Here is a 16878-nt window from a genome sequence, read left to right as displayed (position 1 = left end):
ATTTCCGTACGTATATCCGTTTTTTTGTGGCGTTATGTTGCTACACATGTCAGTGACTTGTGGTGAAAAGTTTAGCCATTTTGAGTAATCAGTCAATTTTTGACGGCGGTTTTTCTTGGACAAGATTTAGCTCATCGTCGAGTTTTGTGTACTGTAAAACCAATTGACCACGGAGAGGTAATTAAGTTTTGGAAACAAGAAAAAGTCATGGAGGGCAAATCTGTAGCCGGTGGAAGTATGGCATGCAACGCCGTCCTATTGAAACCAAATGTCGTCCAAGTTGTCAGCTTCAATTTCACCGAAGAACCGGCCTCGGTAGCGTACGCTATCGACGGTTACGGTGGCTCCTTCTTAATTTTCGAAGGAAAATGGGCCGTCAGACCACAATCCGCAACAAACAGTCACTCGGGTGTATTGGCTTCGCTTGGTCGAGGTATGGGTTTTCCGAACCCCAAATACAACAATTCTGACAAAGGAGCTTCGCACAGTTTGAGTTGGCTTGGGAATTAAGTTTTAAATATTTCCCATTTTTTCGCAAGCGTATAGAGTCTAACTTCGTAAATGTCGTAAAGATTTTGCTAAAGCTTTAGAAGTTCCAGAATGAAAATCCAAACACTTGATGGATCATCCTGTAAGCGAAAGCTCGCGCATAGATCTTCCTTCAAGACTACATCGATTAATGGGTTTCGATACATTAATTCGAGTTAATGCATTAATTCGAGAAGAACAACTTTAGTTGGGGCCAATTCGGCTCTACCCGTTCGTATTTAATAATACTAATGCCGAGGCACACTGTTATCAGATCCAACGATTCCAAGTATCGCATAAACAAATATCAGTTCCAGGGAATGAGTTATGACTGTAGGCCTATCCACGTTTTATGCTCCCTTTATTGTAATGAAATCCCCGATTTGATGCGGGTGCATAGATCGCAGTGATATTTTCGCGCACCAACCGCTCTTTAAACTTCATGATCATAGTTACGGGTTGACGGATCGAAATGCAATGGCGGACCCGACACTCGGACTCGGTGTATAATGAATTATGCACAATGATACTCCCGTCCCGTAGCGACGTCGAATAAATCTTGCAGCTAACAGCGTGCGTCTAATTACGACACCGCGGTGACACCCTCGCTTTTCTGGGTCAGACACAAGCGATTAGCCGAACGCGGCGAGGGCGCACTGGCCAAGTGTGCGCACATAAATCGAATAAAAAGGATCCACCAAAGCAAGGGCCACCACCCGGGCCTCGTGTGCGGTTGCAGCGAGAGGTGACATTTGATGAGTGTGCCAGGCAATTAACGTGCTGTACGGCGTCCGTCCAAAAATGTCTGCCAACGGTCGGTGCACCCACACGGTGCTCGCTGTTCGGCTCCGTGTGGCCCCAAAGTGTCCATCCAAGCTGCATCGGCCGGGTCGCTGCGATAGGTGCACTTGTAAACATATTTTCGATGCAATTAATCCAACCGCCAAACGGCCCACGAATGGGTGATATTAAAACACCACAAAAATTGACATTCAGTCGTTTTGGGTCGGTCGGCGGGCCGGAGCACACCCGCTGGCTGTCCCCCCTGATAAACTTATAATTAACACTCCATACCTTCCAGGATCGGGGACCACGTGAAGACTCGCGCTTTTCGTCGATTTCGTCTGTCCCCGGCCGTGAGGACAATCTTTCACAGTCCCGCCACCCGTTATGCGCTACGGCAGGCGCATAATTATGCAAACACGCATGGCGCACTCTCTAAAGTCTTAATGTTCGGTCGGCGACGCGATGCTGACGGGCTGTGCCGCTCTGGAGTGGATCAAATCAGACGGCGGCGGACTCAACATCGAATACATCGAACTCGCACGTCGCTTCCGTCGTTGCAACTGTACCTGTCACGGCCGCTCTTTGGGCCCCCGATGCCTGGCCCCGGCGGTGGGAGGATGATCGCGCCGAGCCTACCCTGACCTTAACCAAGACACCAGCGAAAACCGACGGCCGGGAGGTGAGCGAAGGTGTCCGATTTAATTAGAAAATAAATAAACTAGCCGCCTGGCAGTGGCCGCGCGGGGCGGGGGGTTTTGTAATGTCACTTAATTACATTGCGAACGCAATCGTAACATAATTCACGTTAAATTGCTGATTTTAAATGTCTCATTTAAGACCAAATGCGTAGCTAGTGGCTGCTAATGTGGCGTTCTGGGAGCGGGCGCGAGTTCCACGGGAGTCTGCGCGACGACGGTTCGCGACCGTCACGCACCGTTAGGCGGCGCGGCGATTATCCACGCCACCGTCAAGGCAAGTAGAACGAAGCCGAAGGACGGAACGGGCGGTGGGCAGAAGGATGTGCGGGGCGCAGGGAAGCCCACCACCCAGCATGCTTAGGGTAGGATTTATGAAACGGCACACGGCGAGACACATCCGATATGCGGTGGAGGCGCCTGGTTGCTGTTGAGGACGCAAAAAACTAACACAAACAGATCAACACGCACCGTTTTGTCCTGCCGGAACTGAAGCGCTTGTTTCAACACTTGTTTTTTGTCACAAATTTGCATTTAACAGAACTGTTTGTTCCTGTTTTGTTTCGAGATCTTTCGAGATCTCGGACAGCTTCCCACGTCTGCTGTTTTATGACCAAATATAAACACAAGTAGATAATCACTCTGTTTTCTTTGCACATTGTTACGTAGCACATCGTTGTTGCACATGGTTTTGTTTGTTTGCACTATTTTGACAATCGACTGACACTTGGTTCTTTGTCTCATTCTAGTAGTCTTGTCGATTGTTATACAGAAAATAAGACGAAAGAAGTATGAATAACTCCTATCACTGCAGCTTTTGCTCACATCCCTAGATTTATATTTCTGTTGAGCAACATAAAAAACATTGTAACATTGTTGTGTTACAATTTTGTCGCCATCTGGCCCCATTGTGCCAACGGAAATCGCACGCAATCTACGAACTTGCCTGCAACTACTCGACCAGCGGGGTAACATTTGAAACTCGCGACAACGGCTTGTTTTGCAAATCCGACCGATTCGAGCACAGCAGCGAACAAAACTGCTCGACTTACGCACGCTGGCTAGAAATTCGCCAACCCGCCAACTGTCAAGCTTGACACTTTCGTTTTCTACTTTTCGTTTTTTCGGTGCGTGTGTGCGTTCTGTGTGTCGACGTCCAAATTATTATCGGTCGTATCCGCTGTTCGCCATCGTCCGTGTGTCTTTTTAGTTAGCCCAGCCGGCCCACCCAGCATCCCATTACTCGACGGAGTGCTTACGTTTTGTGTGCGAGAAGAACGCCCTCCCCAGTGAACGCCTGCAAACGCCAGGTTCCGGTTCCGGTGCCACACGGAATTTGCCGCTACGCCGCCTACTATAAAAAACCCTTAACCCTTAACCTGTCCTTCAAACCGAGCAGCTGGCGGCCAGCTGGAAATCCGACGCAGAGATGAGTGCGTGGTGTTGTTGAGCTCAGAGAAGTGTAGACGCACAGAAACCCTTTCGACGCCGTGGGAAAGCCAAATTCACCGTGTGCCGCAACGATGGAAGTAACCGAACCGGGTTCCTTGTGCAATCGTAGCCACCGCCTCCGCTTCAGCCGCAGCTAGCTCCGTCCACCTTTGGCCGTCGGCTCGGCAGGTGAACGAGGTAGTCGAGTGAGCCCGGAAGAGACGAGAAGGGAAGGACGCACCGCGACGGCGGTGACGGCGGCGACGACCACGAAGACGAAGACGACGACGACGAAGACGAAGACTACGAGAAGCAAGGATCGGAGCACGGAGCGAAGCAAACCACCCGGCGGCGTGCGTGCCCGAATGAATGTGGGTGTGTGTAACGCGGAAATGTGTATGTTCGTTGCGTAAAAAGTGAATGTCTGTGTGGATGTATGTGTGCGTGCCTGTGTCTGTGTGTATGTCTCTAGTGGTTCACATTTTGTGGCAGTGTGCGTGAAAATTGCGTGTGGAGAGTTGTAGAGTGCGCGAAGAGTAGGCGAATGCTGCGGGAGTCAACAACAATCGCAAAGCATATCTGAAATCGAAGACCGCCAAGCTGGCCTGGCCCAACGGCGCAAGGATACCGAGGAGTGAAACGAGCACCACAGGAGCCGCAGGAGGAGCAGAAGCATCGAGCCAACGGGTTGTTTTGTTTGTTCGGAATTACTCATCGACGTTCTTTTGCTGATCGCTCCAGACGGAAACGGAAGCCGGAACGGAAGGTATGAAAACATCGTAGCCGTTCTGCCGTTTTGCCGAATTATTGGGCCATTACAAATGCAACAGATGATACTAGTCCAGCCCCTACCAAAACGACGGAAAGGGGCCCGAAACAATCAGCGAACATGGTTGCCATGACCCCAAAAAAGAAAAGTATTCCCCAAACAAATTGTACGCAACCGATGGCTACTTTGTGTCTCGGGCCGTTTGGCACCGAGCATCGCACCTCGCCCACACTTTTGCGAATGTTTTTTTCTTTTCATTTGTTATTTCTTCACGCACGTAATGAGAGGCACATGACTTGTGTTTCCCTCCATCGTGCCTGACATCTCACGCCTGTGACGACCTGTCGAAAATGGCAAATACTATTCCCGGAGCTTGACTTGACCCGGAGACACACCATTATACCGCCGACCGGCATCTTCGCAAGACTGCGCGCCGGTAAAGGGGAAACCTCATCTTGTCTTTCCCTTCCATCGCCCTTTTCCGTCCCATCAGACCCAACAAAGCGCAGAACAATAAGCACATAGTACGGCCAGTATCTGTTACGTTAGTAACATAGACGACACCGGCATAGATGGCGGGGCATACGAAATGGTGTGGAATGAGCCCCACACGACACCGACGGCCAGCGACACCTGTTACACGCCGGCTGCTCTGCCGCTTGGTGTGGCGGCGAACCGCGTAGAAAAACACCGATTTTCTCGCGGGGCGTCGGATGTTTGCTTCGATTATCATCGTCCTGTCACAAGCCACGCCAGCGGCATGCGAAGCGGGCAGGACACTCGCGTTTGTCGTTGACGGACAAGCTTCATGGCCGCCGCCCCTGCCTCTCGGTCGCAGGGACCGCTATTGATCGAAAAGAGCGGCCAAGTTGCGAGAAAGACAGAAAACGCGCACACTAGACGGGCCACGGTTAATGAAGATTCGGAACCTATTAAGAGTGTATTTTTGCCTCGTTTTTTTCACCCTTGTGGGCAGCATGGGTGCTATATTTAGGACAGGGCGAAGAAGAAACTTCCTAATGTATGACGACCGCCACCGCCGCCGCACCAATTGGCACCGTTAGAGCTTCTACAATGAACATAAATTAAATTTTATATTGGGGTTCACTTTTTCTATTTGTTTTCTGTGCCGCTTGTAACCATTGTTTGGCTCGGTCCGATCGATGTTTGGTGATCGAACGCAAAAACGGTTGTTGGTTTATGTTTGCAAACATTTTACGACTCGCTCTCTCCCGCTCTCTCCCCCCTCCGCTTACGGTATCAATCGTAGTAGTTCTCGGTTGTTATCAACAACTTTGTCGTTTCCGCCTGCTGGACGCGCGACCGCGCCACAAGGCCACAAGGGCAGGGCCTGGGAGTAATAAGCTTCTGGTGGTGGAGGGCCACAAATGAGAAGGAGCGTGGAATGATTCGTTTTATGGCTGCTAGATGATTACCGTACTTCTATTGGCAGCACAATGTCAACACATCGCCCGGGCGTCCCCTAAACGAACGATCGTGCCAATGTGTGAAGTTATTAATCGCTTCTACTTCTAGCTTTATGTTGTATGTTTCAAATACATTTACAGTTTATTTTCCTTGTCGTTGTAGAAATAAAAATATCGTCACCGAAGAGCGCGCGTCTGTCACAACCGGGAAAATGGTGAAGGAGAAACCCAACTCCACCAGAATCTACGATAAGGAAGGCTACCGCCGCAGAGCAGCGTGCATATGTGTGCGATCAGAGGCCGAAGCGGAAGTAGGTTGAAAAGGGATGTCAGATAAAAGTTTGAACGTCCTTTATTTCCTAACTGTCATTGACTCCAGAATGAAGTATGCAAATTGTTGATCTCCGGTGCTTACTAATCGATAACCCGGTGCGCATTGCAGGTTTTATTAGTCACGTCGTCCAGACGACCGGAATTATGGATTGTTCCGGGCGGTGGCGTTGAGCCGGAAGAGGAAGCTTCGTTGACGGCTGCCAGAGAGGTCTTGGAGGAAGCCGGAGTCATGGGTGACCTTGGCCGTTGTCTTGGTATTTTTGAGGTACGCCCAACGAACGAGAGAAGTTTTCGCAACCGCAAAAATGCCACCCTTATCAGCACAACCCGGGTTGTGCTTGGTATGGACGTGTTGTAGTTTTCTGTCCTTCTTTTCCGTCCCAAACAGAACAGCGAGCACATGCACCGTACGGAAGTGTTCGTAATGGTCGTTACGCAGGAACTGGAAGAGTGGGAAGATTCGAAAACAATCGGCCGCAAACGCCAGTGGTTTTCGATCGAGGAAGCATTATCCCAGCTGGCGCTTCACAAGCCGACCCAGCGAACATACCTGCAGCAGCTGCGTCACTCGAAGCACCGTTGTCCCAATTCTGCACCACCAATTATCTCCGAGCACGGCGATGACGGGGCTACGCTTGAAACGACCACCGATGCGACGGCTGAGGAACCGGCCACATCCACGACACCGATGGCAAATAACAGCGGCGAAACCGAAGTCGTGGCCACCGGTGACCAGGAAGAGCAGCAGGCATCGTCATCATCGCCAACACCCGCCGAGGGTGATGCGGAACCCACCACAGCACCGTCACCTCCACCGACTCCAACCACTTAAGTCCAATCTAATGATCAGCCGGAGAAGAGAAAACCTTTCGTAGGCACTCGTTTTATTTCTTCATATTTTTCCGTTTAAGATTTTTCTATAACCAAGTTTCCAGCAGTGTTTTCTGTTTTCCACATCACCAACGCTAAAAAAAAGATGAAGCAGTTAATTTGATTATCTCGAATACCATGGACAGCTTTTGTGGTTTGTCGTCAATATTTGTGGTTAGGATTTAACAGGCATGCAATCGTCAAAGCGCGTCAACTGATCCTCCTTTGTTTCGGATACCGCTGAGGTGTGGCATTAGGTGCTCCAAAATGTTGAAAATGTTAAGATGCAATATCCCTTCTAACATGCAATACAGTGGAATTTGCTTCTATTTTTCGTCTTGATTGAACGTAAGAAACAAAGATTGAAACAAAATTGCCTTCTGAATTATGTTAAATCGACTTCGTTTAAAATGTTTTTCTATTCCCTCTTTGGGGGTTTCTAGCGCCAGAAGTATAGTTTGGTACGAGATTATTAAATCACAACATCGTTTACTTGGAAGGCTTTCATCGTAAGCGCCACACGGCGAAGAACGATAGGAGGGCACATAGTTAACGGTTAACAGCAGCATGCGACCACTGCGATATTAACTAATCCACACATAAACTGAAACACTCAAAAGCATGCACTTTTTGGATCTTAAACTATAATCCTCACGCTCTCCAAGATATTGCTGATTTTGCGAACCATGAGCTTACGAAATCTTACAGAGTAGAGACAGCACCTGCACTCGAGGCTAGGTGTATTTCTGTCCCGTAATAGTAATTGATTGAGGCCCGTCGCAAATGTATGAAGTGCCACAAACTACTCGGCAAAATCCAGTTGACAACAGAAATATGTTCCCAAAAAATTGAACATTTCTGCTTAATCTCCAAACTTTACACCGGAACGTGACGTAGACGACACAATGGCGAACAATTATGATTGGAAAAGAAAATTACGAAACCACTTCCTCAAAAAGAAGAGCAACAACTTACGGAACACTGAAACTATAATTAATGCATGACTCGCAGTAGGTTGCAATCGATGACTTTGCTTCGATGTCAAATGATGGTTTTATGTTGGCAAAATGGGAACATCATTATTTAAGAAAATCTTCTAACTGAAAAGTTTCCGAACTGCACGGACAATATTAGTAGCAGTCAAACAACTGGCAGAAAACTTCATGCAGCTGGAATCGAAAACGTGATGAATGAGTTAATTTTGCTAAATTATACCTTTAAATACTTATACTTATGATACTTTATTATAATTTATTGATATACACACTACGTCTAGTGACTGTCCGAAACTCAGCAAAACTGTAAACGACGAAAGACGAAAAATGGAGAAGGGAAATGTTATCATATGCAAAAGACGCGCGCAATAACATAGATAAAGATTTTTGTTCCACGCGGCTACAATGCTCAACGCGAGCGACATGAAAATTCACCACAAAACTCTGTACATGAACTGAAAAACATATGAAGGACGGACGCGTGTTTCAAAGCGGTACTGGCGAATAAATTACAGCCCCTCGTTTAAAACGTTCGGAACCCATTCGGAAACAGTGTGACTTCCCCGCGAACGGTTCTTTGCTTAACCGGGACGATCGAAAATGCATCAAATGTATTTACCTTTATTATAAAAGAGAAAACCAAACCGTTGAGCGACAACGAACACAATGTGTTTTTATGTAAAAATTCGAAAGAACCTGGTGCTGCGCGAAACCGTAAATTCGAACAGCCTCTGTTGTTGCCTCATTTTTCGAGCACTTGTAAAATAACCCATTTTCCAGCAGTTCGCTTTCTCATCGAGACGTCAAACCCATCTGTTCCCTGTTTTGTTGCGTACACAACCAACGTAGTAACCATTCGCTTCCGCAATCAAGTGTTTGTAGTTTCCCAGCCACCTAGCTGCGTTCAATTGGCCGTGTTGGAAAATGGCTGAATCACTAGATTCAAATGCTTCAACCTCTGCCCGCTCGGATGATGGTGAAAGCGAAGAACAACCGAAGAAACCCGATACGATGACGACCAATGGTAAGACAAGTTATTTATCTTCGGAGGTCACTGCCGTGCTAGGACTGCCTAGATAAAGTTTGCTTGTTAAAACCCACCATTCCTCATGACTTATTTCAGACACGCAACTGGAATGTCCAGTTTGCTTACAAACGTGCGTCCATCCCGTTCGGCTTCCGTGTGGCCACATCTTTTGCTTTCTCTGTGTAAAGGTACCTTCAATTTGCGAAATTACCTCCGTTGAGCAAATTCCGATTGACAACTTTACTCCTTTTGTGCATAGGGTGTGGCATTTAAAAACCTTCGCTGTGCGCTCTGTCGTTGTGATATTCCGTTGACCTACCTTGACCATCCGCAACTGGTAAATGGCGTTGAGGAGATCGAACGGGCGGCTACTAGTTCTTCGGAAACAAATCAATACCAGTGGTACTACGAGGGTCGTAACGGTTGGTGGCAGTACGACGAGCGCACTAGCCAAGAGCTAGAGGAAGCATACGCATCGTTTGAAAAGAGTTGCAAGATTCTCGTTGCCGGCTTTGTGTACATCGTCAACTTTGAACACAAATGCCAAATCCGGCAGAACGATTATTCGCGCATTCGGCGTGTCATGCGCGACCTAGTGACGATTCCGAAAAAAGGAGTCGCCGGGTTGCGACTCGAAACCGTGGCGACACAGACGCCTATCAGTACGTCCGACGTACACGAACTGTCTTCCGCTCTTATGGAAATGAATCTCAATGAAGGAGCTTCCACTTCCGCGGCTGCAGACACCATCCCCTTCCAAGTACGCGATACCGCGGTTGGTGAGATCGTCGAAACGGCAGATAACATCACTCAACCGGGAGGGGAAAATACTGGGATTGCTGAACCAGATGAGCTGAACCTTCACACTACTGACACAAGCTTTAGCATTAATAGCAGTACCACCAGTAGCAGCGATGATGATGAAGACGAGAGGATCAGCGAACGGGACAACTTACGACCCGAGCAAGGTCACAATTTGATCGATCTCAGCCGCCCCGCGTATGCTAACGAGGGCGAAGATGAGGAGGGCCGAGACGATGAGAATTTACTCATACTTTAAAGGAGACTATTTAACACGCTCAGTGCTCGCGCTTTGGTGTCGAGAAAGAGTAGACATTCCCTGCGGCCACACCGTTAGGGGAGATTAAGGTTTTATTCGTACACTCTTTACCGTATATGCAATTGGCAGTTAAGTGATAAGCAGCCGTTCCAGGCAGAAAAGAGCCAAATGAAACATGGAAACAAATTCATTACGGCGAACAAGGAACATAATGGTCAATAATTTTGAATGAAATTTGATTTATTTTTGCAATATGTCGTGTAATATTCGTTTTGTTATTCATTTTTTTGTTAAATAATTTAATTTTATCGCATTTTGGTACATTACATCTCTACATTAATTTGGTGGCTTTGTCAATGAACATAAAAATAATTGTAATTCCTATTCTTGATAGACTAAGAAAGCGACAATGAAAAGGCTCGCGAACATTACTCATTGTATTCAGATTACGAGTAAAAAAACTTCTCTTATAAAGGCTACATGCGATGCTCCAGTTGCTTTAGTTGCCGAATAAAGCCCACGTTCGGCTGTACGCAAGGACGTTTGCTTTTAACCGCTCCGAAAGCCTGCAGAAAGGATTGATCCCGCTGCAGCATCAGATAGCCGATAACGATGGCAGGTGATCGCGAAACACCCGCATTGCAGTGCACAAGCACTCGTCCTCGTTGCTCCCAACACTCATCTATGAACGCGTTAGACGCCACAAGCACATCCCGTAGGCAGGTTTCCGGTAGATCCAGACACTCGACAAACTTTCCCTTTACCTTCAAAGCTTCTCTCTCGCTGTTGCTTTCGCATAAAGGTGGCATTTCTATACCAACGCTCAGCACGTGGGTAATTCCGTACTTTCGAAGCACCTCCAAGCGAACGCAATCCTGTGACCCGAGGTAAAGGAACTCGTGGACGATGCAGGCTGGTACCTGATCTGGGCTAGTATCCACGATAAAGCCGAGTCGGGGTGGTGCGTCAATCTCGAGACCGTGCCGAAAGATCTTCCGGCTACCGTCCATGTACGTAACCGTGGTTTCCGTACGCTGCAAGTCCGTCTTGCGGTTGCGCAACTGTTCCAGAAAGCTGCTCATGTTCCGGACCAAAACTAAGATCTTTCGGGTCGTAATCTACACGACAAAGGTACAGTCCCTGGGCTGGCGCGACGACAACGTTAGAGCCCCACGAATTTTGCGAGGGAACAGTCAGCATGTGGTAAACATCTCTCTCACTAATACGTCCTTCTGCAGCCGCGGTCCATGCGCCTACCATACGGCGAACCTTTTTGAATGGAAGAAAATATAACTGATAAAAAAGGAATGCCTGTACATAGCAAAGCTCTATTGAGCCACGAGTTATGTTGACCGTTTTGGTTTTTGCACGAGCCAGCCTCGGCTTACCTGGCGGTAAAGAAACGAACGGCCACGGATATGCACATCCCAATAGTCATACAATCGTTCCGCTAATTCGCGATTAAACCCAGATGCCATCGATTGACCCCGGCCAACAGTAATGCTCTCAATGCTGCGCACCGAGTGCATCGCTTCCCGTTGACGAGGATTTCCCCGTGCAACGGCCATAAAGGTCCGAAAATCGTGTATTCCCACGAACGTCCGTGCAACGCGCTCAAATGTTCCAATATCGAACCGAGGAGGTCTGTAAGCAAACGGTAGGTTGACGGGTCCATTAAGTAATCGCACACAAGAGCGCGGTCAACAAAAGTAATTTACCCGATAAAGAAGCACCGATCGTGTTCCTCGATAGGAATGAATCGTGTGTGAGGATGTTGCTTGTGGTCATGAAACTCGGGTTTCAGCACGGCCACCCGATAAAGATAGGTGCGTGATTTGGCGCAGAGTCGCGCGTGAAACGTATCTGGAACATGTACTGTGCTGAGAATACGCAAAGAGATAGCGTCCCGTTCGAATGTACGGTTGAGAATTTTGGTAATTCTGTCCGCATCGTACGGTTGGCCACTCGGCCGCTCTAGGTCGACATGGACGGTATTGTTTAGGGCATGAACGCCAGTGTCCGTACTGCAAACAAAGCACCACCGATAGACGTAAATGAGCACAATGGCATATCTTGATCCTCTACTCACCGACTAGAGAGCTTTAACGTTGGAACGTTCACAGACCGTAACTTTAGTAATGCTTCCTCAATAACTCCTTGCACGGTGTGTGGATCTTGAAACTGACCCGCCGTTTTGTCGATCGTTCGTTGAATTCCCCTGCAAATGCAACACGGCCAATGATGAGTGCGTAATGTCTTGCAGCCTGCTGAGCTGACAATCGAATGACGATCGAATCTTACCGAAACCGGGAACCAATGTAGGAAAGATTGATTAAGTAACGATTCATTGGCGATGTAAGGTCGAAGATGTGGTCTTAGTCTTACTACCGGGATGTTTCGATGCGGAAAACGAATTCAAAGTGTTGACACCCGCTACCGCACAGTGGGACGATATTGAAACCTATTTCGGTCAAAAATGTGTTTCTACAACAAAGCAGCTTAATGTAACCATACATGGAAATATATTCCACGTTCCGGCACTTACATATTTTTTCTGGGTTTGTGACATCAATGTTCAAGGCGAACACAGGCATAAATTTTTAAACGTTCGTTCGAGATGCTTTTTTTCTTAATCTTAGAAGAACGGGCCGAGCCATGCAACACGCTTATTCGGACCAGAAATGGAACTCTACTCAAATATCCGACTTTCTGGTTGTGGTTTATTTGTAAGAATATGTAAATCTTGTATGAAAATTTTAAAAAATATGGATTTTTAACCAATCGTATACCCCGTCAGGAGGTACCCACCGCACCCGGACATTGTGACATCTGGATGGGTACGATTTGGTAGTATCTGATACTGTCTCACCCAATTGGACGTAATACGCAGATACGTGACGGCAGCTTCCGCTTTCATGTCGACGAAGCACTCTGTGAGGATCTCTCTCGACGTACTGAAGATCACGACGGGCCGGCTGGCCTTTACGAACGGTAGCAGTGCCTTAAAAATACTGTACGGATGTTCCTTCGAGACAATTACGAGGGAATCAAACTTTTCCTTCATGATTTCAGTAGCCGCTTCATTTTCAACTTCCCACGACTGCTTTTGCTTTTCTTCCAACTTCAGTTGCTTTGCTTCCGGTTCGAATCCTTCGCTAGTTTCCAGGTGTTTGCGCTTTGCGGTACCATTATCGTTCTCTGAATTTTCGACAGGCTCCGCGACGTTATTAGCGATTTCATTATCAACTTTCACCTCCGATTCGACATTTCCATTTTCAGCTTTTGGCACGTTAGCATCGTCCTGGTCCTGATAGTAATTCCGCAAAACGGAGTAGATGTTCACCGAGACGCAGCGCTTCTGCTGGTCGGTCGGGAAATCCATCGCCAACAGTGCTTGCTTTTGGGCTACATTGCCCGGATGACAATGGACCAGTTTCGCAGTACTTGCTGTCCCTATCGAGTTCAAAAGAGCGGCTGGTAATAAGCCATTGGTTCCCGATTCGTACAGTAGATAATTGCCCACACTGCACACACCGCTGTACGAAACAATTTGCGACAGCGTGTCAAAACGTACCCCAAGCACTTTCTCGGGATCCAACCGCCAATAGATATCGGCCAGCAGCCGAATCGAAGGTCGACGCAACGTTACGTATTCGAAATACTTTTTTTCTTTTCGCTTGAGATATTTTTCCTGTGAGTACTCTGTTTTCGTGGCGAAACTTTTCGAATTTTCCACTAGCTTTCCGATCACCTCCGACGAAGATTCGCACTCTTCGCGTAGCTTTAAAATTTCGTCCGTCGATAATGCCTGTGACTGCCGATCATCAACGATGTTCCGATTATCGCTTCCACTTTCCTTGATCAACAATTCCTTCAGATTGCGGATTTCAGACGGTGTGGACAGCGCGTCCAGAGTGTACAGGCGCTTACCACGTTCTTGCTTCGGCACCAAATGGAACGTCGTATTGTACGGATGATTTTCTGCCAGCCGTAGCTCGATCTGATCTTTACCCAGGTTCACGATCGTATTGAGATTGCCGAACTTTAGCAGCTTGGTATACTTTTGACGCTGGACTATCACATAGTCACCGACTTTTATCATTTCGGTCATGATGAGGACGTCGTCTGCGAAGTATAAAATTCTTAGCAGTGGGCCATTCATTGTGGCTGTTTCGAACTACCTGCGGTTTTCTGATATGCGGTTCGAAATAAGCACAGAATTTATTAATATGCCCACCAACACGCTTCCTTCCACATGCGAAAAGCCCAAACACCGGTACTTTTGATGAGCTGTCAAACGTCAAAGTAGTTTGACATTAGATTCACCGGTTTCAGCAAAACGTCAAACATTTTGTGCAGCAAAAGAAAATTACCTGCAAACTGTAAACAAACAAAACGCGCGACGCGCTTCCTCGTACACGATTTTCGATTTCGATCCGATTTCCCCGTGTATGCACAATGGCCAAGCACCATCCAGATCTGATATTTTGTCGGAAACAACCGGGCGTCGGTAAGTTATGAAATACTTGATATGTTTGGCCAAAAACGAAACCCACGCTCTCTTCTTTCCAGCTATTGGACGATTGTGTGAAAAATGCGACGGGAAGTGTGTCATCTGCGATTCGTATGTCCGGCCATGCACTTTGGTGAGAATTTGCGACGAGTGCAACTACGGTTCGTACCAGGGTCGATGCGTCATTTGCGGCGGTCCAGGTGTTTCTGATGCTTACTACTGTAAAGAGTGTACGATTCAGGAAAAAGACGTAAGTCGCTTATGCGTATATTATCGGAAATCAAAATTGAACTTTATTTGTCTCATTTCCCTTCCAACAGCGCGACGGATGCCCAAAGATTGTGAATCTTGGGAGCTCAAAGACTGATCTATTCTATGAACGAAAAAAATACGGTTTCAAACGATAGGGGTAGAATAGCATACTTTCAAGCTTAAGCTAAGATTCACAAATAATAAATAATCAGAAACAGCAATTTGTGGAACCTATGTTAGCATGTCTTTTACTTCCTCGTTCTTCTCATCGATTGTGTCAGTCCGCGGTACAAATGTGTTCGTCGGTGTTCGATGAAAATTGAAGTACTTTTCGTTATTGCCACGTGTTAGCTAGAGGATCTTATCGTACCTCCAACAAGCTGATAGAAAACAATTAGAGTGTCTGCCACTATCTAGAGCAATGTTCTGTGTCTTATCGATACAGATGATCGTCATTTCAATTTTTCTCCTCTTTCGATTGACGGATTGGTTCCACAAAAAACGGTTTTCTACAGTCTAGTAGTTCTTCCATCAAGCTCGTTACAATTGCCATACAGTTGTGGTAGGATGGAAGTGAATAGTTAAATAAAATTAAAAAAATTCTGCATTTCAGATCAACTGGTGTGCTTTTTGAAATGCTGTCTGGAGCAGAGTTCGTGCTTTCACCCATTGGCGTGACGAAAATAGTATCATTGGTAAGAACAATTGAAGCGTAGTAAATTGTGAAAAAGTTCTTTTTTCGATTACAGTGTGGCACTATTTTTTAGCTATGCATGGTCATTGCCGGGATGATTTTCATTACCGCCGGCGATTGTAGCGAATCAAAAGTTTGGTAAGAACTGCATGAAGGTAGTAACAAACTATCTTTCTGCTAAAACCTGATAGTGCCTTTTAAATAATACCAGGGCAGCCACATATATCACGGTGACCACCGGAAGCGCTGTATTCACGATGGTTTCCTACTCCAGCTACGCATTGGATTTAGTAAAGTCTGAAACGGGCCTGAAAACACAACACATCACAGTGCTGACGATATCTTACGTCGTTTTCTTCATTTTGCTCATCGTTTCCATTATAACAATGACCCAGTGCTCACATTCGCTGCAGGCCATTCAAAAAGTTCCTGAAGTAATAGGCAGAAAGACGAACAACACACTTTCAGGACAAAAACTTACGTTTAAATTACTTTCACTTCAAGCCCCTTACCATAGCGGCTGCCGTGCTTTTGGCTCTCTGTGGTACGGTTTTGTTCCTTCGCTGGCGTGCAACTGTGCAACCGGAAGATCCTCAAGAACTGGCCAGCACGGAAAGACGCAGGACCGAGAGTCAATTCGAAGACCATCAAATACCCCTCCCACGGAAGTCAGTCATGGTGTAACTATATTTTCAATAAGTAAATTTGTATTTAACATCAGCTCAAATCAAGAACAACAGCTTCTTCGGGCACCAGCCAAAACTTGTGCACTTTCTTTTCATTCCATACTGATAGAAGTATCCGATATACCGAGGTCCTTTGCAACCGTATATGCGCAAACGGACATCATCTGATTTTTCACGCGATTATAATTCTCTATCGCGATGGGTTTAGCCGCTGGCCACCCGGCCAGCTCCTTGTAGATCGGTCTAACAAACTTCATCCGGAAATTGCTGTTCAGGAACGCCAAAATTTCATCCATTCGTTCCATCAACCGCGCACGTATGTACAATCGCATAAAACGAAAACGAATTTCAGCATTCTTCGTTGTACTGAAACCGTAAGTGGCACCCAACAGCTCGATCTTTTCAGCCGTCAAACCGACGATTGTCTTTTTCTCCAGTAACTGTGCTAGAAACTCGATCAATTGAACGCTAGTGATGGTTTGCTGCAGCAACGGCGATGTTTTGATGGTGTCCAGATCGTTTTCGGCCCACAAAACCGCGTGTTCCTGACAAGCATCGAGCAGGGAGCGATCATAGCTGCAAAATGGTCATAAAAAGTTGGCGATTAGAGTTTGACGATTTGCGTTCACCGCCATTCGTTTCTTACTTTGGTATCACCGGTGGCATTCCTTCACCAAACAGCCACAAGTCCCAGTTGATACGACCTAGAAGCACCTCGTTGGATGCATCCTTCCAGAACCAATCATATAGCATCTGCTTAAAATCATTCGTAAGCACCGATTGATACTTGAAGCGATCAAGGTACGCTCGGA

At 46.9% G+C, this 16878-nt stretch overlaps 6 protein-coding genes and 1 pseudogene across 7 annotated transcripts; 4 read left to right on the top strand and 3 right to left on the bottom strand.

Moving 5' to 3' along the window:
• Positions 1-3207: 3207 nt before the first annotated feature.
• On the top strand, positions 3208-8432 carry LOC131208402 (diphosphoinositol polyphosphate phosphohydrolase 1). Of its 2 annotated transcripts, none has more exons than XM_058201139.1 (4): positions 3208-4206; positions 5800-5947; positions 6079-6234; positions 6358-8432. In XM_058201139.1, the coding sequence occupies exons 2-4, from the start codon at positions 5849-5851 to the stop codon at positions 6799-6801; spliced, it is 699 nt and encodes a 232-aa protein (XP_058057122.1). In that variant the 5' UTR covers positions 3208-4206; positions 5800-5848; the 3' UTR covers positions 6802-8432. The 2 variants fall into 2 exon arrangements, with proteins under 2 accessions (XP_058057122.1, XP_058057123.1); XM_058201140.1 differs by lacking the exon at positions 3208-4206 and adding an exon at positions 5692-5714.
• A 289-nt stretch (positions 8433-8721) lies between these two features.
• On the top strand, positions 8722-10445 carry LOC131212317 (E3 ubiquitin-protein ligase rnf146). Its single transcript, XM_058206127.1, has 3 exons — positions 8722-8858; positions 8958-9049; positions 9121-10445. Exons 1-3 carry the CDS (start codon positions 8759-8761, stop codon positions 9919-9921), a joined length of 993 nt encoding a protein of 330 aa, XP_058062110.1. The 5' UTR covers positions 8722-8758; the 3' UTR covers positions 9922-10445.
• A 335-nt stretch (positions 10446-10780) lies between these two features.
• Positions 10781-12336, bottom strand: LOC131212316 (tRNA pseudouridine synthase-like 1). Its single transcript, XM_058206126.1, has 5 exons — positions 12223-12336; positions 12011-12139; positions 11640-11945; positions 11310-11565; positions 10781-11190 (listed from the first exon to the last, which is right to left on the bottom strand). Exons 1-5 carry the CDS (start codon positions 12267-12269, stop codon positions 10921-10923), a joined length of 1008 nt encoding a protein of 335 aa, XP_058062109.1. The 5' UTR covers positions 12270-12336; the 3' UTR covers positions 10781-10920.
• Positions 12337-12666: 330 nt separating this feature from the next.
• Positions 12667-14214, bottom strand: LOC131212315 (tRNA (adenine(58)-N(1))-methyltransferase non-catalytic subunit TRM6). The gene is made up of 2 exons (XM_058206125.1): positions 14103-14214; positions 12667-14046 (listed from the first exon to the last, which is right to left on the bottom strand). Exon 2 carries the CDS (start codon positions 14030-14032, stop codon positions 12695-12697), a length of 1338 nt encoding a protein of 445 aa, XP_058062108.1. The 5' UTR covers positions 14033-14046; positions 14103-14214; the 3' UTR covers positions 12667-12694.
• Positions 14215-14293: 79 nt separating this feature from the next.
• LOC131209533 (PHD finger-like domain-containing protein 5A) lies at positions 14294-14907 on the top strand. The gene is made up of 3 exons (XM_058202622.1): positions 14294-14431; positions 14494-14684; positions 14755-14907. Exons 1-3 carry the CDS (start codon positions 14380-14382, stop codon positions 14839-14841), a joined length of 330 nt encoding a protein of 109 aa, XP_058058605.1. The 5' UTR covers positions 14294-14379; the 3' UTR covers positions 14842-14907.
• Positions 14908-15302: 395 nt separating this feature from the next.
• Positions 15303-16136, top strand: LOC131209475 (uncharacterized). The gene is made up of 4 exons (XM_058202553.1): positions 15303-15381; positions 15454-15518; positions 15592-15814; positions 15885-16136. Exons 1-4 carry the CDS (start codon positions 15322-15324, stop codon positions 16062-16064), a joined length of 528 nt encoding a protein of 175 aa, XP_058058536.1. The 5' UTR covers positions 15303-15321; the 3' UTR covers positions 16065-16136.
• LOC131207730 (leukotriene A-4 hydrolase-like) overlaps positions 15894-16878 on the bottom strand; it is a 7790-nt pseudogene continuing 6805 nt past the window's right edge.

Source organism: Anopheles bellator, chromosome 2 (genome assembly GCF_943735745.2).
Source record: "Anopheles bellator chromosome 2, idAnoBellAS_SP24_06.2, whole genome shotgun sequence".
Classification (NCBI taxonomy): Eukaryota; Metazoa; Arthropoda; class Insecta; order Diptera; family Culicidae; genus Anopheles; species Anopheles bellator.
This window is presented reverse-complemented; position numbering and strand designations above follow the sequence as displayed.

Excerpts from the sequence above, each read along its gene's own strand:
- LOC131209533 (XM_058202622.1), top strand. The coding sequence starts at position 14,380 with ATGGCCAAGCACCATCCAGATCTGATATTTTGTCGGAAACAACCGGGC. Across the intron at positions 14,432-14,493 it reads TCGGAAACAACCGGGCGTCG|CTATTGGACGATTGTGTGAA; the intron begins GTAAGTTATGAA and ends TCTTCTTTCCAG. Across the intron at positions 14,685-14,754 it reads GTACGATTCAGGAAAAAGAC|CGCGACGGATGCCCAAAGAT; the intron begins GTAAGTCGCTTA and ends CCCTTCCAACAG.
- LOC131212316 (XM_058206126.1), bottom strand. The coding sequence starts at position 12,269 with ATGAATCGTTACTTAATCAATCTTTCCTACATTGGTTCCCGGTTTCG. Across the intron at positions 11,566-11,639 it reads GATCGGTGCTTCTTTATCGG|ACCTCCTCGGTTCGATATTG; the intron begins GTAAATTACTTT and ends GTTTGCTTACAG. Across the intron at positions 11,191-11,309 it reads GTTCGTTTCTTTACCGCCAG|GTTCGCCGTATGGTAGGCGC; the intron begins GTAAGCCGAGGC and ends CCATTCAAAAAG.
- LOC131212317 (XM_058206127.1), top strand. The coding sequence starts at position 8,759 with ATGGCTGAATCACTAGATTCAAATGCTTCAACCTCTGCCCGCTCGGAT. Across the intron at positions 8,859-8,957 it reads CGATACGATGACGACCAATG|ACACGCAACTGGAATGTCCA; the intron begins GTAAGACAAGTT and ends GACTTATTTCAG. Across the intron at positions 9,050-9,120 it reads TTTGCTTTCTCTGTGTAAAG|GGTGTGGCATTTAAAAACCT; the intron begins GTACCTTCAATT and ends TTTTGTGCATAG.
- LOC131208402 (XM_058201139.1), top strand. The coding sequence starts at position 5,849 with ATGGTGAAGGAGAAACCCAACTCCACCAGAATCTACGATAAGGAAGGC. Across the intron at positions 5,948-6,078 it reads GATCAGAGGCCGAAGCGGAA|GTTTTATTAGTCACGTCGTC; the intron begins GTAGGTTGAAAA and ends TGCGCATTGCAG. Across the intron at positions 6,235-6,357 it reads GTTGTCTTGGTATTTTTGAG|AACAGCGAGCACATGCACCG; the intron begins GTACGCCCAACG and ends CGTCCCAAACAG.
- LOC131212315 (XM_058206125.1), bottom strand. The coding sequence starts at position 14,032 with ATGACCGAAATGATAAAAGTCGGTGACTATGTGATAGTCCAGCGTCAA.
- LOC131209475 (XM_058202553.1), top strand. The coding sequence starts at position 15,322 with ATGCTGTCTGGAGCAGAGTTCGTGCTTTCACCCATTGGCGTGACGAAA. Across the intron at positions 15,382-15,453 it reads TGACGAAAATAGTATCATTG|CTATGCATGGTCATTGCCGG; the intron begins GTAAGAACAATT and ends ACTATTTTTTAG. Across the intron at positions 15,815-15,884 it reads CCATTCAAAAAGTTCCTGAA|CCCCTTACCATAGCGGCTGC; the intron begins GTAATAGGCAGA and ends TTTCACTTCAAG.